Below are 20,479 nucleotides of genomic sequence, written 5' to 3'. Positions count from 1 at the left end.
TTTCACCTCGAACTCATAATAACATTGGGAGTCGCCAAGCTTAAATATTGATACATGCTTTCAAGATCTCTCAACCTCACAAGAATCATCAAATCGACCATTGCTTCCCCTCTCTATCTACGACTACATTTCGTTCACTCGCCATGCCTCCTCGTCCACGTCGCTCCACAGCTTCGACAACCGCTCCAAAACGAGAAAGATCCACTTCATCTTCGTTATCTGATGCTCCGCCGCCGAAGCCAAAAGCAAGCACTAAAGCAAAAACGAAAACAAATGGGACCGACAAAAAAGTCAAACCTAAGACAGCTTTAGCCGATGATGCTAAAGCAGGGGATGATGATCCTACAGTAATAGAAGATGAACCACCTAAAAAGAAGACTAAAACAGCTAAAGCAAAAGTATGGCCACCACCCGAATTATCACCCGAGAATCACCCACCACGGAATGGATATCCAATCTTTGAATTACCTTCCACCTCAGCGTCACCCAATGGTGCTCTTCCCCCTCATACAACTGAAAAAAGACCGATGTTATTGGGTGCTCATACCTCAATTGCTGGTGGACCTGCTGGTGCTTTACTGAGAGCTGGTAAAGCTGGTGCGAATGGATTAGCATTATTCACGAAAAGTCAAAGGAAATGGGCAAGTAACCCATATGAACCTGAGGCTATTGAACGATTTAGGGATTTGATGAAACCCAAAGAACAAGGCGGTGAGTCCGGACCTTTGAATCGTACAGGTTGTTAGCTGATCCAGCACTAGGCCTGGGATATCCACCTGAGAGCATATTGGTTCATGGAAGTTATTTGATCAACCTGGGGTGAGCTTCTTTTGGATTCTCATCTCAGAGAAGCAGCTAATGCCTCTACACTCCTTACAGGAACCCAGACGAGTAAGCTTCATCTTAAATGCAGTAACATGAAGTTGCAGCTGATTCACAACAATAGGACTAAATGGAATACATCATATGAATGCTTCAAGGATGACGTTTACCGTTGCCATCAATTAGGCATCAAATTATACAATTGGCAGTAAGTACAACTTGCAGTTTCGCTCACAAAGTTTGCTGATATCGGCAACTCACAGTCCAGGATCAACCGTTGGAGCGTGTACCAAGGAGGAAAGTTTCGCTTCCATTGCTAAAGCCATAAATAGGGTACATAAGGAAGTTCCAGAGGTGGTGACCGTCATTGAGAATATGGTAAGTTATAGTCGATTTTTTACCTACCGCAAAGGCTTATGGTTTATCAGGCGAACGCAGGATCAAACATCGTTGGAACAGCATTTTCTGAATTAGCCTCTATCATTGCTTTAGTGGAAGACAAATCTAGAGTCAGAGTATGCTTGGATACTTGTCATCTTTTCGCATCAGGATATGATTTGAGAACTGAAGAAACTTATGCAGAAACGATGAAAAAGTTTGATGAGGAAGTTGGAAATGGATATTTAGGAGGAATGCATTTAAATGATTCTAAAGCTGACTTAGCTGGAAATAAAGATTTACACGAAAATATTGGTCTGTAAGTTATCTTTTCTTCTACATTACGAATATGGCCATTTTAGACTTAGCTGATAATGTGAAATACGATTGTAGTGGTAAAATCGGATTGACAGGATTCAGATGTATAATGAGAGATCCTTTGATGTCTGGAATACCACTTGTTCTTGAAACTCCGGCACCTGAAAAAGCATTAGAAACTGGGGATTTCGCAATTTGGATGAGAGAGATAAAATTACTTTATGAAATTCAAGGTATAGAAGATGAAGAATGGTCTAACAAAAAGGATGAGATAGAACAGAGATGGAGAAAGGAGAGAGATAGTATAAATCCACCTAAAGAGAAAGGTCCTCCTAAGAGTAAAACGGCGCCAAAAGGAAAAAAGAAGAGTAAAAAAGATGATAGTGAGGAAGACGAGGATTGATAATGAGAAAAAGCTGTGCTTGGTGAGTCGGACGCCCAAATTTGAAGATGTTATGACGCTTGATATTATCGAGTCAATCCATGATTGAGCACCGCTGACCATATCTGCTTTTTAAACTTCCAGAGTGAAAATTCGACATATTTTTCCAGTTCAACTCCGCTTGTCATGCACAAATATTCTTGACGACATATTGACTTTGAGCACTCAAGTAAAACATGATGAACGGAGCGCATACTCACGATCCTTTCAACGGAGCTCGCATATTCTAATTATGATATTGGAAAATGAAGAAAACCGTTGAACACCGCTTCAACTGCACAGTCCGTTCAAGATAATCTGCGCAATGGGAAGCGAATAAGTCTGGAGCTCAATGCTAAACTTCTTTGGTTCTTATAATTACGATCGAGTCAACGAGCCTTTTATGGGACATGACCCTTGCATTGTGCCAAGATTACGATGACTCGATATTCACAAAAACAGTTATCTTCAGCTGGTTGGAACAAAGGCTAAAAAGAGGTCGTTCTATGAGTAAACTCCGCTAACATGACATGAACAACTTTTTCAAGAGTGATCAGTCGATAAATCCGTATATAAAGCGTTGTACTTACAGAATCGAATACACTCAGAATGATTAAAACTTACTCTTTATTTGAAAGTGCACCATCTTATTTTCCATAATGAGCAAAAGCCCTCATCTCCCACCAATAGACACAGACCCGTATGCCTACATTATGCATGGCACTGTTGATCGTCCTAAACCAGCGCCTCCGACTCCAACAGCCTCGGTTCAAGCTGAAAGACGGGAATTAATTCTTGAAGAATCCGATCTTCAGTATGAAGACAAAGTCCCTGACATATTGACAATCTTGGAAGATAAGAGATACCATGATTGGTTCAATCAGCCTCCTGATACGTTTCGATAGTGAGTACCATTTCTTCGCACAACACAAGAATAATCGCAATCTAGTCGTATATGACGTACTCATTTCAACACCGATAATTTTTTACTCCTCATATTAGTCCAATGTGTGTGCTTACCTAATTCTGATTTTGTAGTGAAGATACAGTTCTCAGATATAATCCAACTACATACCAATATGAAGCTACTGGACAATATCATCGTTCACCATCTTCTGGGAATTCACCAACTCAACCCAATTTCGGTACTCCTGGTTGACCTGAAAGAGTGTCTCGATCTAATAGTTTCGCCTCAAGTTCGAAATACGACGGTAAGTACTTCGCTTCATCAACAGCGAGACGAAACTCAAGGTCTTCGGAGGGAGATACGATTGAAGACCCGAACGATGGAATTGGCTTAGGCATCAGAACACTCAAAACGATGCCAAGTAGAATCACTTACTCGGAAGCGAGTTGTAGGTGAGTCATCTCACAAACCGGTCTCTCGGTCATCTTTTGTATGTTCATAGAGACTGATTACTCTTAAAGTAACTCACCTATTGATCCGAAATCGCCAATATCACGACAGACATCTTTCATTTCGAGACCACATTCATCTGGTGGAGGCAGACTTATGCATAGTTCCGCTTCTAATCTCGTGGGGAGGTAAGTTGGGTTTTTCATCTGATCGACCATATAAAAAATTAAGAAAGTGTTGTTCAATTTTATGGTTAATTGATTGATTTATTGATAAATTGTTTTCATTATAGACTTGAAAAAACGGCAGAATTGAATGATGATTCGGATATGGAAATTGAAATGATTGATATTGATACCAACTCTGATCCTAAACAAAGTGATGAAACTGAAAATTCAAAAGAGCATGAAAATGTTAAACAGAAAAAAGAAGCTTTCAAGAAGTTTATGATAAGAGAATGGAAAAGATTACCAAATCAATTAAGAAGAAAAATACAAGAAACGAAAGAGTATTTTACTACTTATCCTAGAAGAATAAGAAGTGGAACACCTTCTCCTATTATTGATGAAACAACTGGAAAATCTTTAACACCAGATAAATATCCTTACGAAATATTAAGACAAGGAAGTACAAATCATCCTGAAATAGTACCTTATAAAGTGGATTTTGAAGCTCTTCAAGCACTGAATCAATTGGATGAGCCCGAAAGATCAACACGATTACAACGATTACAAGAAGAGGTCAAAACAGAGCGCCAAGAAAGACAAAAAGAATTTCCAGGATTTCAAAGATCCTCAAACCAAAATCCATCAGGACAGACTGAAACTCCTATACAATCAGGCCTTGAGATATCAGAAATTTATAATTCCTCCAGAATCGAAACTGGAATTTCAAAAGATCAACAAAGTAATTCAAAAGGTAATCCAAGAGATGAACTAGCAAGAAGAATCTCTACCGTGTCTTCAAGTTCAAAACGTTTGTTTGATTAGATTGTTCTTATCTTTCCTGATTATAGGTCAATTGGATCCGAATTTGTGAAATCCCTCTATAATCATACTGTTGATTCTAGCCCGACTACTTTATTCACATCTCAAAAGTTCATACAACGCTACGTACGAAATCACACTGTATACTCTGTGATAAGCATAACGAGATTTTTCACATTGTTCACTTAACCACATCTCATCTCATATTTGAATGTTAATGCATATGCTGATGATGCGGAAATACTATGATCCTACCTCTTCATATCGTAACACATACACCGCCTATTGAAGCGTCGTTTGAGAGATATTCGCTTTCAAATCATACTGCAGTAGGTGAGGGTGCAGGGTTCTTGTTTTGAGTCTGATTATGCGAAGGTTGCCGTTGTTGCTGTTGTTTGGGTTGCTTATTACCGCCTGGTTGCCCCTCACCTGTCAGTCTCGAGGTGGATGATACCCTCGCCCCTCCTCTACCACCTATCACATATAAAAGCAAATTAGCTCTGAGATAGATACCCAGAAAAGTCTTACTGACCAGTACCACCCTGTCCTCTATTACCTTGGCCTTGCCCACCTCTTCCCCTACCATCCCCTCTACCTCGTTGAATACCATTTCCTCGACCTCTGTTGTTGGTCTGTTGAGGGGCTTGTCTTCCCACGACTTGAAATCCATCTTCGTCCACTGAAGGTTTCACTGGTGCTTTTTGATTTTGTGGATTTCGACCTGCACCTGAACCATTTTTGCCTCCCTTGCCTCTACCCTGACCTCTCTGAGCCTTACCCTGGCGTTGTGTTGGGGCTGCAGTGCTTTCCACAGCAGGAGGAACAGGTACACCAGTACTGTTCACTCCAGTGGCAGTATTCACGACAGATTCCGAAACATGAGCGTTGGCTAATTCGTTATCTTGTATGAGTGCTATGGCAGGTTCTTGCTCTTCCGTAAGCACATTTTGTTCCTCGACTTTGCCCTGGGCTTCTGGTTGACTTGGGGCGATAGCAGGTGTTTGAGCTCCGCTAGGAGGTAAAGCGAAAGCTTGTCTGATGTGAGCTGCTTCCTCAGCTTCGTCTAAATCTTCATCTGCAGCCCAATCGAAAGTTGATGGAGCGAATGACGTTGGGGCAGGATTAGAGGTATCAACATCGGAGGGAGCAGGTGTGGCGTCGATCGGAGGTGGAGGAACTGTCGTTATTGGTTCTTGAGGTGGATGAGAGCCGGAAGTCTATACTAAGAGCATTCAGCAATTTGACCGATGGTAGACAAACAAAGAAGGAAGAACGGGAAAGTAGCAGAGGCCCAACGTACCTGATCAGCCGCCAAGCTCGGTATGTCAATATCCTCCTCCACCAACTCGTCTTCTTGCAAGAAATTCAATGCTCCTTGACCGTTAGCCTGAACGCTTTCAACTTCTTGCTTGACATCGCCATTAGGTAACGAGTTTTCGGAGGAAGCCTTGGACGCTGGTTCTTGCACCTCAACCGTTGGTGCATCTTCAGTTTCGATTTCTTCGGGCGTGACTTTGTCAATTTGTTCGGAGTCAGAACCAGTGAGGAGAGTCAGAAGATGATGGACATGGTCATCTGGATAATCCCAGAAGTCAGTACCGACACCGTTGGGTATACGATTATCAGGCTCGCGACTTACTCTCTTCATCTTCACCTGTTGGACCTCTTATCAGTCCAGCGATGACCTCACTACCCCTCTCACCACCAGAAATGAGATCCTCGTACATCCTCCCCACTCGAAGCACATCTGTGGCTTGAACTTCATCCTGTAATTTTGACGGTAGTTCAAGGCGGGCGAAAGTGAGATGTTCATGATCTGTCGATCGGGCTGGATGGAGGAGTTGATGGAGGCGAAGGAATAAGGAAAGTGGCGTAGATAAGGATGACTTGATAGAGGCTCAGCTCTATGGGTATTCCGAAATATACTATTATAACTCACCTGAAATTCTGATATCCTCTTTGCTATCGAGATTTGAACCTCTTGCTCGGCTTGCTCTTTCACTTCTCTGATTCTTCCGGCTTGCTCGAGCTCGACAGGCTGATAATACGAAAGAGAAAGAGATTTCGATTAGCTACAAATGCCAATGACCCTTCAATCGGAGACAAGGTCGAAGTGAGGGCAATGTGCTCGACCCCGTGTGGTCGGATTGCAGATGATGATTCTATAAGCCAGATACAAATGACTCACCTCAATCTGCTTAATCAGGTCATCTAACTCTTTATATACACCTTCCATCGCGGGTAATGAAGCGACAGCAGCTCTTTGATCGGCATTCAGACTCTCGTGAGGTTGAGCAGCGTAACCTCTGAAACGTTGCTTTAAAAGAGATGAATAACGTCAGCTCATGGTTCCACCACCAAGTTCGGTGAAGATTGGACCCCAAAAGATCGATCTCTACTCGATTTTAGAATATAGAGAACACTCACAAGCTTCTTAATCAATTGTCTTTGCCTCTTAGCTATGACTTCCTCAACAGGTCCTTTTTCCTTATTTTCATTTGTAGAAGGTGCAGCCTCTTCTGGAGTTGCGACGGCGATAGGTACAGGTGATTCTTCCACGACTGAGGGCGTCTTGACACTAGGTTTATTAGCTGATTTTTTCTTGTTTCGCTTTGGCTTTGAGGATGAGGGTAAGGAAGCTCCGGGAATAGCGGTAGGAGTTGATGTGGATGGTTGAGTAGACATATTGAGATTGGAGAAAGACGTTGATTATTCGTATGGAGTTCCGATTGGTCAGGATACTTGAGGTTTTGTGGAGCGAAAGGGACTGAAAAAGCTTGCTAGATAGCTTTTTATGACTTTGCTTCAGATGGAATTTAGTCTGGATTTGATTAGAAAGGTGAAGAAGTTGAGCGAGTTGAGCGTTTGGGTTGTGGACTAAGCGGTTGAGAATCGATCGCATATAACCGAACACCTTTTGATATCGAAAGCATGACGTGGGGATTTTGTATCTAACCTTGTTTTTATGATATGATATGCATGCTAATAACGCGTGGTTTCGAGTCCTTCGAATGGTTTATTAAAGCTAGCTAGCTTGAGACTGAGAACATCAGAAATCAAAGATTACTTTCAAGAGTTATAGAACAGGCTATAAAGTATATTGGTAGATGAGTTAAGGTAACATGTCCAATTTTCAATTACCTCAAGGATTCAAACCTTCTGCAGGAGGACCAAGTGGAGGTGGTAATGGTGGACCTTCACCTGAAGACAGGGAAGCTGCTGAAGCTAGAGCGAGACAACAAGAAGAAATGAAAAGAACTATGATAGCTGCTATGCTAGAACCCTCAGCAAGGGAACGATGTGAGTTTTTTTGTTTTTGTATTCACTCAAAACATCTGTTGACAGAACGACTATATGGATTGCATCCACTAATGGTGATGTCTATCTTATAGTATCTCGAATATCACTTACACGACCACAATTATCAGCTCAAGTTGAAGATTTACTCGTTAGGATGGGACAACAAGGTCAAATTAGAGGTCAAGTCACTGATGAAGCTTTAAAAGGTCTACTTGAACAGGTCAGCTTACTGTCCATTAGTGAAGGTCATGAATTGCAACTGATTAAAGAAGAATTGTGCTCATGATTACAGGTATCTAATCCACCACCAAGTAAAAATACTACACCCGCTCTATCTGCTGGAGGAAGAACAAAATCACTAGGTAATGGTATAACGGTAAGTTATACAAATTCCACCACAATTTATCGAATTTCAAAGGAAATGTATTAAATGATCGTATTTATAGATTCAACGTAAACGAGATGATTCAGATTCAGATGAATACGATTTATAACCTATCTTTTCATCCTGGGACATCAAATAACCACAAATTACCAATATCTGACGAACGGTAAGGAAGCCTATGAGTGAAAGGCATAATAATAGTTAATACATTTTGTATAATATATACCCATCATACTGTATATCCCAAACGTTAATGCCAAATCAGGTCCGACATTATGAATTGATCATTGTTCGAGCAACTGAAAGCATATGAAAACATATGGAATTCTACACGAATCGGTGCTAACAAGGAATCACCATTCCATTGCTTGCGATGCACATGTCCAGTAAAAGTCCTAGTAATTTATTGCATGCAAGAAGAAGTCCGCAACAATAATATATTGCGCGTCACAAATGCAATCCAATTCCCAATAACAGATTATTCATAATTTAATCAGATATAATCTATTTAAACGACAACAACCCAGACTCTAACGAGGTTATCAGAGAAACCAGCGAAAAGAGTTTGACCATCAGCGGACCAAGCAAGAGATGTACATTCAGGTTTTCGTGCTTTTTCGGAGAGACCATCGAAGTCTGGTCGGAGGTCATCGACAATGGATCTAAAGAAAATTGCGTAATCAGTACAATGGTCGTAGAAGACAAGACGTCTTGAGGAATAGTAGTAGTAAAACAATACTCACTTGGATTCAAGGTCGAAGATCTTGATGGAAGAAGCAGTAGCAGCACAGAGCCAGTATCGGTTAGGTGAGAATACAAGGGCGTTGACGACATCTCCGGCGTCAAGAGAGTAAAGGTGTTTACTGTCGTTTAAGTCCCAAAGCATGGTGATACCATCTTTACCACCTGAAGCAGCGAGCGAACCATCGGGAGAAACGGCAAGGGTGTTGATGTAACCAGTGTGACCGTAGTGGTTGGTCTTGAGCTTACATTTGGAAAGTTCCCAAACCTAATACAATCGCAAAAAGATTGCATTAGCTCTATACTCAGTGACCAAGTTGAGTATAAAAAAAGGCAAGAAATAGGTAAAGTGATCAGAGATCTTGGTGGATAAAATTGTCTCATCGGGTCTGTTTCACCCCTCTGAAGTAGCAAATATATAGATCGCATCATATCGTTTAAAATGTCTAAATTTGGTAAGGAGAAAAAGAGGATAGCTCACCTTGACGGTCTTGTCCCAACCGGCGGAAACGATGACTGGGATGACTGGGTTAGGGGAGAATCGAACACATGAAACCCATTCGGAGTGTCCATCTTCGGTGATGTTGAATTTACATTCACCGAGGGTGTTCCAAAGTTTGATGGTTCTGTCTCGGGAGGCGGATACGATTTGTCGGTTGTCGGCGGAGAAGGAGACGCTGAGAGGGGTTATTGCATGTTAGTATAAAATCCAAGCAACATATACGAATCGCCCTCAGCCACCAATGCTATAGCTCGCTTTTGGCCAAATAATCATATCTAAAAATACCGCCTAAGTTCTATTTCTCTGTCCCACTAGCTTTACGTATTCTTGTATTCCGTGTCTATCCTGTTGTGAAAGTACGAGAGGATTGAATAACTCACGAAAGAACATCACCGGTGTGTCCAACGAATTTCTTGGTAGTCAAACCAGTGTTCAAGTCCCATAATCTGAGAGTGTGATCCCATGATGAAGAAAGAGCGAATTGACCATCAGATGAAATGACAACATCAGATACGAAATGGTTGTGACCGTGAAGGATTTTCTTTGGGAAACCGAAAGATCCATCATCTCTTGTTAATTGCCAAACGATAATTGTTTTATCTAAAATTCACAAAATATCAGCATTTTTATTCTCTTTGTTTGAATTTCCTAATAATAGCAGCTCCTCTATGATATAAATCTATTTTCTTTTCTACCTCTTAAATGATAGAAACTATGAAACCCACCCCTTGAAGCAGTCAAAATCACATCTGGGTTTTCGCTTGAAGTAGCGATAGCTGTGATCCAACCGGAGTGACCAGCGAGGGTACCCTTGAAAACGAGAGGCTCAGCCATGATGTATATCTATGATATATTTTTGAAAGTTTTTAAAGGTGAAAAGAGATATATAAATCCGTTTTTATGTTAAAGGTTTTTTTTGGAGGTCGAATGGTCAGAGACAAGACAATCGGATCGTGTGGTATTCCTGAGAGTGAGTGAGTGAGTGAGCAACAAATGATAGCTATGGTGATATAATTTGAAAAATGGTATAATTCAAGATTCAGGGTTTATTACTTTTTTGGTCAACTTTCGCCACTTTTCATTCAAAATGTCGTTCCTCGTTCATAACGCCGTATTACCGATGAATCCAAGTGGAGGTGGTCCACTCTTTTCTTTCTTGTCTTCGCTCTCTTCTGCTTCACCTTTGATTGTTATGACGTTGTGGGTATAGACAAAGGTTGTCAAGCATGAAAGGTCGCTATAGATCTCTCTTGTGTTGATGTCCTCTTGAGGCATGAACACCTTGCTTCCTACTCCACCGAAGGAGGAATCCACTGTGCAATGATGACATCGGGTATTCTCGTCCTGGTCATGTCACTCTTCGCAATAGCATATAAAAGACGGCCTCGATTGCGTTCATTATCATACTATTCTACTTATCTCCCCAGTCATCACCGATAATCTTCCACATAATTCTAGTGCTCGCACGCTCAAGCGATTACACAACTTCTTAAAACATACACAATATTCAGCTCAATCAACATGTTACCCGGTCTCACAGACCCCGTAAACAACCGATCATCTCAAAGATCCGATCTTGTCTCAAATGGCGAGAGGGAACCTTCGCCCGACAGAAATGAAAAGCAAGGTAACATTACCCAAGCTGGAACATCTTCATCGCCGAAGCTCCCAGAGATGTAAATAATAGCTCTAACACACCAACAGGCAAACCAGAGTCTGAACGTAGTGTCGATCTAAACGAGGTCTCAAATCCACCCAGGTCGCCTGCACCTGGTCGTACCCAGTATGATCGACGACTAGACGCACCTGGTTATGTAACATGTCAAGAACCAGAAGGTACAGAAGCACGATCTGCATCGGCTGCGGATGGGGTAGAAGCAGAACAGAGCAGATTGACCCGCCTCAGAGCTGCTATCACTGATATCAAGGATGGCATATGCTGCCCAGTGACTTCCACTGTGACGGGCGCCGCTTCAGCTTGTTCTTCAGGCTGCTCCGCTGTCCGTGGGTGGTGTACTGCCTGTAAATCCCAGCATCAATCCCAGCGTCAAGGTTGAAGGCAGGGAAGCTACTTTAGATAACGCCATCATAGTTCGATGGAATTTGGCTTCCCTACCTTTCGTATCGAATAATTGTATATATGAGACATAGCTATAGTCGTGGATTTGCCCCTATTAGTAGAGATATTGTAAAGAAATACTTATCATACTTGGTACTTGCACTCCTCTATCACTCAGAGAGGCAGAGAAGCATCTAATTTCGCACAATCAGATTAGATAAAGACCATTTCAGTAGCCACCGCGGTAGATTTCAATCCTTTCTATTTGACAGGTAGCAATCGAGCTTCGTAAGTCTGCTTTTGTGTCTCCAGTGACGTCTGGATGTTCTCGAGGCCGGTGCCAAGGCTAGCTGGGCCATCCGGAAGCTTTTATCTCAGGATCCCGGAGGAGATATCAAAGGATTAATTTGGCAAACTGCAGGTCATCGCTGACTCATAACGGTCGAAAGAAAGGGGCGCATAGATATATCATTATGTTTCAAAGATGATGATTTGGGCGATTGCGTCAGAGCTTTCTGTCAAAGGATGAGATATGTACTATATGCAGAAAACAAACCTTTGTCCTGACGATCCAAGTCGACTGGAATATCCGCTGTAGTCTCCTTTTCCCATATTAATCTCTTTCTCTCTGAAATTGATATCATTGCTCAAACAAGTCCCTTCATCTTTTCAAACTGAATACCTCAATACTTGCCATCCTCTCCTAGGTAGATGCATCATGTTAATCTCTACTCAACCATCATCGCAGTGTAAATCCCTTGAAGCGGATTTGTGTACCATACCCACAACATCCTACCTTCGAAGGGACAATGAGACCGCCGATGACGAAAAACAAAGTAAGACAGTCCATTGGACAGATTTAAGCGCAGTTCCTCAATTATCTACCGCAACTACAGACTCAGATTCCAAGATCGCTTGTTCATGTTCCATTCCCAATTGCTCTGCTGGATCTTTGAAACCTTATACGATAGAAGATGTCGATCGCTTCGACGACTTCGCCCGAGATCCGAAAGTTACATGGAACCCGATCGAACCATTTACTTTGATGCTGGCAGATGAGTCGACTGGTGATATACATTCACAGATTCTAACTGAACTTGATCGCCAGGAAGATGGATCATCTTGGCACAGCCGCTCTCGCAGAAGAATAAAGAAGGGAGTGAATTGGCTTAATTGTAGCATGCGAAAGATTTGTTGATATGAATCACATCTACACAAATTGTAGCATCATTTCCTTCGGTCTAAGTCATCATACAGTATATAAAGAGAGGTCATAGTTCATGAAGTTTGTAGTATCAACATTCTTACGTATGACGTATATCACATGTAAATTAAATACTGCTAAGCAATGAGCAGAAATATTAAATTCAAGTTTAAAACAATTTCTCCTTGCCTACGATTTCCCAATTTTCAGCAGTTCCAATACAACTAACAATAACAATTTCTCCAACTTGTAAATTTCCAAATTCTTTAATTCTATTATTAGCAATTTCAGCTAATTCATCACGTCTATTTGATTTAATTCCACCATAAAATAAACTTAAATGTGGAAAATAATTAGGTAAATTTTTTAAATTAAATTGATTTTCAATTTCTTTTCTTAATTCTAATAAAGTATTTGAAGGTATAACAGGTGATAAAACTGATTGATAATATTTTTCACCTTTTTGAGCTTTATTTAATTTTACTTCAAATTCATTTAAAGAATATTTAGAAGATATAGATTTTATAGATTCTTTTAATTTTAAATGAATTTCATTTAATTTAGTTGATAATGGAATAGGATGTAAAAGTGTTATATGTGGTTGAAATATTGGTGAAGGTTCTTCAAAAGATGCAAGTTCTTTTATCAAATTTTGAAATTGATCTTTCTGTTCTTGAATTGTAGGTACGAGCCAAAGTGCGTAAGCTAAATATCAAGAAAGTTAATTCCATCAGCACGATTTTGCATATTGAAACTCTTATACTCACCTGCAAGTTGAGGAGCAGCTGGATCTTTAGTCGCGTCGGTCATTTTTCTAAATGAAACACATGAGAAGCATAAATGAGGGAAAAGGAAAACAACCTGATAGGTTTATATAGTAGAGAAAGTTCAATGGGATCACTGCGATAGTGGAAATAATATAATCAGAGGACAAAGGTGCGTATTCCCTTCAAATCTCACAATGAGAATTGACTCTAGTGTGTGAACATGTCTAATTCAAGAAAGGTGTTTCGGATTGATGCCAAAGCACTTCGAGGAGCATTCGTAAGGATGGGATCATCGTCATCGATAACAACATCGTCGGCAATCTCCGCCATATTATTATGCTAATCTTATCAGTAAAGCCGATCATGTTGAATGCAATGCATATGGTGTGATTACAACAGTACAGATGTTGAGGTTTCATGCCAGAGATTTGTGAGAGGCGCATGTGGATCACTTGAGTCCACCTACTCTCCCTGCAAGACTGAGCCAAGCTATTATCCTCCAACCCACAGCGACAGCTATTAATATCCCCATGAACCGGCCAGTGTTCAGGTCTTTCCATCCGAATAGAGCCAGTCTGATCAATCGTAATATTAGCTTTAGCGACACTCTAAGATACCAGCACACAACCTACAGTTGTTCTCCACTTTGCGCGACGCATGTACCTGAAGATATCTCGTCTGGTGTGCAATTGAAGACAAGTCCAACAGACTCGTTAATGATTTGTATACGAGTGGCGGCTATCGCGGAAGACAAGTCAGCTCGTCGATTAAAGCGCATTGCATAAGTGATGCGACTAACCTTTTACACAAGTCCCCCAAGCTAGCTGTAAGCCGATAACGAACGAGTACAATCAGCGGATCAGAATTGTGAATTTTGGTGAGAAAGGACTTACAGCCGCAAGCCAAGTAGGCACACTTAAGGAGATAACACCACTAACTTGACCAATCATAGACAAGAAGGTGGAGACGACACTGAAAGTAATACACTATCATAAGCAAGTGCTCTTACCTTGTGGGCCTCAACTTACGTGACGGTCAGACCCTCTGTTTGTATCCAGCTTCCAAAGATCATAGCAAAACTTTCACCCATATTGACCATTGCCCAAATGGTTACGGCGAATTCAAAGTAAATTCGGACTGATGTTTGCATACCAACTCCGATGTTCATCTGAAGTACACACAAGGATGCTCAGCATGTTTCATGATATAAAATGTAGCAGTAGTTGGAGGAGCAAAAATCTTGCTTACGATAGCAGCATATCCAATTGCTCCTGCTATTTCGAATCCCAGTTCCACCAACGTGTAAGTTATGACGAACGTAGCGGGTGAATATCTTGCGCTTGATTTTGCTTCGTGCAAATATAAATTCCTGTCCGCTGGGAAAATCGCCATAGCATTCAATAAGCCTACAAAAGCAATTGCAGAGGTTGATTCGATGGTGATACCAATTCGATCTTGGGCACCTATCATCACATCACATCAAATTAGCACACCTCGTTTGGGTTTGAATACGAGAAATGTGGATCGACTAACCAGACGGTCCATGGTTCAATCTCTGGAAGAAAAGGATGAACATCCCACCAAGTAAAGGGGTTTGTACCAATCTATTAAAAAATATATCTTTCCTCCTCCACAAATTTTTCCAATGTCGTTCAAGCACAACAGGCAAAGCGACTCTCATAGAAGTTGTCCCTTCTCCCCTTGTCAAAACTTGAGTTGATTTCGCCTTTTCGTTCTCGCCACCGTCCTCGTTGTTCACATGAGTTGACCACCGTAATGTCAGGTCTTTCACTCGGGAGAGAGAAGACTCGTACTCTTGCGGACGAGGATCAACCGAGACGAGATCAAGAAGGTGATCTGCAGGATTGAAAAATTCAGATGGCATCGGAAGATCAATTTTGGTGAAGTAGTCCACAGCTTCCGATCGACGTCCGTTAAACTGCGAAACACGGTCAATAAGTCTGATTATCAATATCGTAGTCCGATAAATCGGACTAACCGCTACAACGCCACCTTTAGCAAGAAGCGTAACGTTATCCGCCAATTTCCAAATGTCACTTCGAGGCTGATGTATGGTAGCTGTCCGGATCACACTTCGTCAGTCTTTGGCTGATAGCAAGACCTTTCAAATATGTAGAACATACCAATTACTGTCCTTCCGGTCGCGGCAATATCCCGTAGAACCTGCATCACGCTCAAAGCTATACTAGCATCTAATCCAGAGGTACTGGGATTGTCAAGCTTGGATCAGCTTCACGACGATATTTCGAGATAAGAGACAGCGACTAACGGCTCATCAACGACCAGCACAGCTGGATCATTGATCACTATCAAACCAGGGGCATCAGCAAGACGAAGCGTCCGAGGGATTATATTATTACTCACTTTGAACAGCCAAACTCAATCGTCTTTTCTCCCCTCCACTGATTCCCTTAAGTAATTGTCCACCAACGGGCAAATCCGCACAATCTTTCAATCCCAACATACGAAGTACAGTTTCTGCTCGCGCTACTTTTTGACGCCTTGGCATTTTATCTGGTAGTCGTAAGATAGCGGCATAGGTTAGAGTCTCTCGAACTGTTAATGAAGGTAGATGCCAATCATCGTCTTGCTCTACAAAAGCTACATTTGATCTCGATGCACTCGAAGCGGCTTCACCAGCGAAAAGCAATGATCCGGAATGCGTGAATCGCGAAAATGGACCAGGATTAAGAGGACGACCAGCGATGAGTTGTAGAAGTGTAGACTATCTCCTTTATTTAGCTATATGTTCCTCTACCAATATACAGTCGGTAAGTGCTCACTTTGCCTGCTCCTGACGGGCCTAGAATGGCCGAGATCTCTCCAGCTGTTGATGGAAAATCAGCTCATTGGAAAAGACAGAGCCTCTATGCAACAGACCTTTACTCACCAGGAAAATGAATCGATATCTCGTTTAGGATAGTCTTTTGTTTATCTTTCACAGCCCCTCTGCCTTTTCTTTCCCACCTTAGAGTCAGATTTTTGACCTGATTTAGTGAACAATTAGCACAGTCAAGTTAAACGCAAAATGGGGATTTACTGCAACTTCGATCTTATCCCTTGTCATATTACTCTCCATGACATCAGTACCTTTGCCTCGATTATGACTCTCAATTTCGGACGCGTGCTATATGATCTCATGATCAGCTGCAATTTTTCCCTCTCAATGTGCTAGCACAACATGCACTAACCTTGACTCCTCCAGCAGGATATATCCAAAGTATGAAGCAAGCCAAGGTGTACTCCAAAATAGTCACTCCGATCAAGCCTCCAAACCATGCTCCAATATTCACGGAAGCATCGAAATTAAGTCCATTTAAAACGTTATTCCCGACACACTAGATTTACAAGTGGCTTCAAGTTAACATCTCCATCAAGATTCAAAGCAATCTCAGACCTCCACGTACTTGGTTCAAATTGGCAGCCGAATCTGGAGGACAATCAAACACTCGATCCTTGAATTGAGTAGTAGCGATTATACCTATTCAATTCAAGATCAGTCGCGAATACACCCAGTCATGGGAAGAGAGAGACGTACGGAAAGAGTAAAAGTAAGGACTGAGCCATCTTATCCATGCTACATAGGCTGGAACATGCACTCTATACCCTAGATTAGTGATCTGCATATTCTGCAGGCTGATGTGAGCCGGAATAAAAGGCTTACACAATAAAACCGGAACTCATGCTATGAACCCCACGTCAGCTGAGTGTTTCCTGGCCGTTGCAGAGAGTACGCCACTCACATCATGAACAAATTTAGAGCATTACCAACAAGCGAGGCAGCTGCAAATGACCTCAGCAAAGATGACTGATCCAAAGCAACGCAAAGTCAGATACAAATACTCGCATTAGGTTTTGAATATATTCAATATTGACGAAGCAATGGGACTCACAGATACCAGAGATAATCCTTGAGTAGCAAATTGCACCAAAATAGTCTAAGGTTATGTTTTGTCAGCGTAACACTCCGACTGAATCTGTCTTGCTGACTTACCGAAGCGATTGAGGTGAACAGCCTAGCTGCCAAATCCTCCGTTCGTAATCTAGAAATGAAGTACACTAATACGACATATATCGTGGGCGACAGGACACTGGGAAGTAGATATGATATAAAATCCGAGATTACATATGGCGTTACATCCTAGAATTAGCCTTAATTAGCTTTTATCATGGAGATACACCAAATGCCAAAAAGCTTACATAAAGTCGGTCCTTGAGTAAGATATAAATGCTTAGCTAGTCGTTCGTATAGTGAACGTCAGAACTGTCAATAGCTCACTTCTCGTTCACGATCAAAGATAATTAAGTCAGTGCAAAACTTGTATATCCCTAATACATATCGTCAACATCCTGAGCTGACAGAGCGGAACGCAGTGCATCAATACTCACAGAATACTTGTTGTAGATAGAATACACCAGGTATTAACTGGAAACTCAAGTTTTTCAAACTTTGTATTCCAGTCGGCGTCTTCAATTCTGTGTTCTTCAGCGTCTCTATTCACCACTGGACAGTGGAAAAGGGATCATGACTTACTTCAGGCAATCTATAATAGGTCACTCCAATTATTACACCCAGTACAACAGCTTGTACCGCGAAGCCAACCAGCTGAGGAACGTTTCGATAAACATTCCTATGAGCTCTTGCAGTAAGTACGATTGTTTGCTTGACTAATCCTGGTCTTTTCTCATCTTTTGCAACCAGTTTTTCAATATCATCATTGCCTTCTTTGGATGCTGCAATTCCATCTGGCCGAACATGAACGGATGAGGCAGTGGAGTCAATTGAGGTTTTAGACAATCGATTATTCACTGTAGGCGATCGATTCTTCCATGCACCAACCAATGCCGATACTCTCTCACGAGAAGTCTCTTCCGCTTCGGTTGTACGATTATCGATAGTTGAAATATCGATCAAAAAGTCTGATAGAGTCGATATGCCATGTTTGTCAGAACATTGACAGTGTTACTTTCAATTGGGGAAGGCTTACCGAGAGGGTTGACACCTTTCTCGACATTCTCGCCCAATCCACTGAACCATCCCAAACACTCATTTCTGAGACCTGAATAGACTATTTGACCTTTCGATAACAATGCTATCCGATCGAAAATGTCGAATGCGTCTGACCTCGGAGCGTGAATGGATAGAATGACCGTTCGACCTCGGCGGGCAAGATGGGAGAGGGTAAGTAGAAGAAGATAAGATGTGAATGCATCTGGAAAACATTTATGGTCAGTGACACTTTTAGACATAAGCCATTTAGGCTGACTGACCGAGGCCTGATGTTGGTTCCTAGATCATTATATCTCATCAGTCAGTACGCAGTATCAAGGATTCCGGCATGATTTCACTCACATCTAAGATCAATACACTAGGCAAAGTCACCAACACACATCCTATCGACAATCGCCTGACCGGAGACACAATGTCGATAAGCCGTCGATCACTTGACTTCAGAGAGGTGTCAATCGAGCATACCTCTTTTCCCCACCCGAAATACCTTTCCTCAATGGTCCACCGACAACAGTATCAGCAGCATCCCTCAGCCCAAGCTCATCTATAGTCTGGTTGACGATATGTGTAATTGCTTCATCAGACAACGAAGTTGGTAATCTGAGTTTGGCGGCCTGTTTCGATTCGCCTATCAGTTTGCTCAAAAATATCGTCGTCACAAGGAGAACGCACATATGTCAAGGTTTCTCGGACTGGGCATTCACAGCATCAGCATCTGTCATCTTCCGATGAAAAATGATGATTCTAGATTAATGAAGCTTACCAGTTAAACATTCTACCAAGTAATCTTGTTGTCGGACAAATCCTATTCTCCTCTTCATCTCGCTTCTACCCAATTTCTGACCTTTTACAGCGGTTTGATTTGTTGAAGTATGTGAATTTGCAGAATAATAAGCTACTTGACCTGTTTCAGTTGGAAGACCAGATAATCGATTTGCAATAGCATTAAGAAGTGTTGTTTTGCCAGATCCGGAACCACCAAGACTGTATACCAACGATCAATCAGCATTTCCTTGACCTTGAACAACGTTCATATATGAAACATTAGCTCACATAGCTAACATTTCTCCACTTCTACATTCACACCCTACTTCCTTCAGGATCCATTTCTTCTTAGGCTTTTCTTCTCCGATCGGTGGGACGATTTCTTTATTATCCCGTTTGAAGTATTTAGGTAGCTTAGGTATCCATCTATATTCAGGCGAATCAGCTATTCCTCTTCAGATGAGATACCTATTAAATACATGTGTACTCACGCAGGAACCTTCTTATCAGGAACACCTATTGTAAGCCCTTCAACAGATAGATGAAAAGGTAATGGAGGAGGTAAATTCAACAGTGCATTAACATCGTTGGATCGAATCCTTTCCATAGGGTCTTCAGATCTCATCCTCTCGAATTGTGGATTCACTGGCTTCTCAGCCGGGTCAGGTTTGACCGAGATGGGTAACGTCTGGGCGTTAGAGGAAATGCGTGTAGGAATATTAGGCGGAATATGAGAACGAGGTTGACGTTGTGTTTGGACTTCCTTCATTTCCACTTCCTCATCTCCCTCAATACCATTGTTCTTCTGTCCAGTGTGTGTCGAATCCTGTTCATCTGTAAGGTGGGTATTTTCACTATTCATCCGATCTTTCTGATCCACCAAATCCACCTGAGACCGTTCACCCAGTAATTCGTTACCCTTTACATCGCGTTTGCCAATACTTGATTCTACATTTTGATCATCATTTACATGCCTCACTTCAGTTTGTGCATTCCGTCCTATCGAAGTCCGCGGCTCAATATCGGTCTTCGTGATATTTAAGTTGATAGGCTGTCCCAAAATCGGTATATTTGTTCTTGACGGTCCGGCCTCCTCATCATCGTCACGTTCTCCTTGTGACTGCAGTGACATGCTTCACTAATCTAATCAATCCGCGTGTTTTGACTATACATGCCTGCATTAGTCTCTCTGCCCTTCTTGCATCATCGTATGTGACTTTCTAACTCACTCACGATGGTTCACAATCAGATATTGATCGGTTTCTGATCGGTAAAACATAAACAAAGCCTCCACTTCTTGAGGGGTCAATTCTTCTTGAATATATATATAACAACAATCAGTGTGCGGGTTCTAGATCATAGGGAGATGTATTCAATCGCGAATCGCGATTGCGTTGAATGACCATCTACCGTTCTTCGATATCATGTTGGCTATGACAGCC

General features: G+C 41.7%; 9 protein-coding genes across 9 annotated transcripts; 5 read left to right on the top strand and 4 right to left on the bottom strand.

Moving 5' to 3' along the window:
* Nucleotides 1–143: 143 nt before the first annotated feature.
* Nucleotides 144–1,921, top strand: I206_102830 (uncharacterized protein; the record flags this gene model as incomplete). Its single annotated transcript, XM_019154934.1, has 7 exons — nucleotides 144–711; nucleotides 762–819; nucleotides 880–891; nucleotides 947–1,030; nucleotides 1,086–1,200; nucleotides 1,251–1,519; nucleotides 1,594–1,921. 7 exons carry the CDS (start codon nucleotides 144–146, stop codon nucleotides 1,919–1,921), a joined length of 1,434 nt encoding a protein of 477 aa, XP_019012337.1.
* Nucleotides 1,922–2,652: 731 nt separating this feature from the next.
* On the top strand, nucleotides 2,653–3,098 carry I206_102829 (uncharacterized protein; the record flags this gene model as incomplete). The annotated part of the gene is made up of 2 exons (XM_019154933.1): nucleotides 2,653–2,843; nucleotides 2,978–3,098. 2 exons carry the CDS (start codon nucleotides 2,653–2,655, stop codon nucleotides 3,096–3,098), a joined length of 312 nt encoding a protein of 103 aa, XP_019012336.1.
* A 162-nt stretch (nucleotides 3,099–3,260) lies between these two features.
* Nucleotides 3,261–4,285, top strand: I206_102828 (uncharacterized protein; the record flags this gene model as incomplete). The annotated part of the gene is made up of 3 exons (XM_019154932.1): nucleotides 3,261–3,298; nucleotides 3,368–3,484; nucleotides 3,589–4,285. 3 exons carry the CDS (start codon nucleotides 3,261–3,263, stop codon nucleotides 4,283–4,285), a joined length of 852 nt encoding a protein of 283 aa, XP_019012335.1.
* A 316-nt stretch (nucleotides 4,286–4,601) lies between these two features.
* On the bottom strand, nucleotides 4,602–6,967 carry I206_102827 (uncharacterized protein; the record flags this gene model as incomplete). Its single annotated transcript, XM_019154931.1, has 7 exons — nucleotides 4,602–4,756; nucleotides 4,815–5,499; nucleotides 5,583–5,857; nucleotides 5,922–6,168; nucleotides 6,222–6,320; nucleotides 6,471–6,599; nucleotides 6,710–6,967. 7 exons carry the CDS (start codon nucleotides 6,965–6,967, stop codon nucleotides 4,602–4,604), a joined length of 1,848 nt encoding a protein of 615 aa, XP_019012334.1.
* Nucleotides 6,968–7,404: 437 nt separating this feature from the next.
* On the top strand, nucleotides 7,405–8,076 carry I206_102826 (uncharacterized protein; the record flags this gene model as incomplete). Its single annotated transcript, XM_019154930.1, has 4 exons — nucleotides 7,405–7,582; nucleotides 7,675–7,802; nucleotides 7,875–7,958; nucleotides 8,029–8,076. 4 exons carry the CDS (start codon nucleotides 7,405–7,407, stop codon nucleotides 8,074–8,076), a joined length of 438 nt encoding a protein of 145 aa, XP_019012333.1.
* A 399-nt stretch (nucleotides 8,077–8,475) lies between these two features.
* I206_102825 (40S ribosomal protein RACK1) lies at nucleotides 8,476–10,044 on the bottom strand (the record flags this gene model as incomplete). The annotated part of the gene is made up of 5 exons (XM_019154929.1): nucleotides 8,476–8,629; nucleotides 8,711–8,976; nucleotides 9,190–9,385; nucleotides 9,591–9,810; nucleotides 9,936–10,044. 5 exons carry the CDS (start codon nucleotides 10,042–10,044, stop codon nucleotides 8,476–8,478), a joined length of 945 nt encoding a protein of 314 aa, XP_019012332.1.
* A 687-nt stretch (nucleotides 10,045–10,731) lies between these two features.
* I206_102824 (uncharacterized protein) lies at nucleotides 10,732–11,267 on the top strand (the record flags this gene model as incomplete). Its single annotated transcript, XM_019154928.1, has 2 exons — nucleotides 10,732–10,886; nucleotides 10,937–11,267. The coding sequence occupies 2 exons, from the start codon at nucleotides 10,732–10,734 to the stop codon at nucleotides 11,265–11,267; spliced, it is 486 nt and encodes a 161-aa protein (XP_019012331.1).
* Nucleotides 11,268–12,642: 1,375 nt separating this feature from the next.
* I206_102823 (uncharacterized protein) lies at nucleotides 12,643–13,283 on the bottom strand (the record flags this gene model as incomplete). Its single annotated transcript, XM_019154927.1, has 2 exons — nucleotides 12,643–13,178; nucleotides 13,241–13,283. 2 exons carry the CDS (start codon nucleotides 13,281–13,283, stop codon nucleotides 12,643–12,645), a joined length of 579 nt encoding a protein of 192 aa, XP_019012330.1.
* Nucleotides 13,284–13,688: 405 nt separating this feature from the next.
* Nucleotides 13,689–20,169, bottom strand: I206_102822 (uncharacterized protein; the record flags this gene model as incomplete). The annotated part of the gene is made up of 32 exons (XM_019154926.1): nucleotides 13,689–13,815; nucleotides 13,873–13,978; nucleotides 14,040–14,064; nucleotides 14,134–14,212; nucleotides 14,269–14,408; nucleotides 14,489–14,703; nucleotides 14,774–15,179; nucleotides 15,240–15,319; nucleotides 15,385–15,467; nucleotides 15,531–15,567; nucleotides 15,626–15,986; nucleotides 16,045–16,088; nucleotides 16,152–16,248; nucleotides 16,302–16,388; nucleotides 16,453–16,599; nucleotides 16,669–16,742; nucleotides 16,800–16,861; nucleotides 16,926–16,946; nucleotides 17,005–17,069; nucleotides 17,155–17,199; nucleotides 17,256–17,402; nucleotides 17,541–17,590; nucleotides 17,651–17,729; nucleotides 17,796–18,181; nucleotides 18,250–18,474; nucleotides 18,533–18,551; nucleotides 18,615–18,669; nucleotides 18,738–18,886; nucleotides 18,945–18,964; nucleotides 19,036–19,256; nucleotides 19,326–19,463; nucleotides 19,529–20,169. The coding sequence occupies 32 exons, from the start codon at nucleotides 20,167–20,169 to the stop codon at nucleotides 13,689–13,691; spliced, it is 4,431 nt and encodes a 1,476-aa protein (XP_019012329.1).
* Between the last annotated feature and the right edge of the window lie 310 nt (nucleotides 20,170–20,479).

Source organism: Kwoniella pini, chromosome 3 (genome assembly GCF_000512605.2).
Source record: "Kwoniella pini CBS 10737 chromosome 3, complete sequence".
Lineage (NCBI taxonomy): Eukaryota > Fungi > Basidiomycota > Tremellomycetes > Tremellales > Cryptococcaceae > Kwoniella > Kwoniella pini.
The sequence above is the reverse complement of the archived record's forward strand: the minus strand, read 5'-3'. Positions and strand labels throughout refer to the sequence as shown.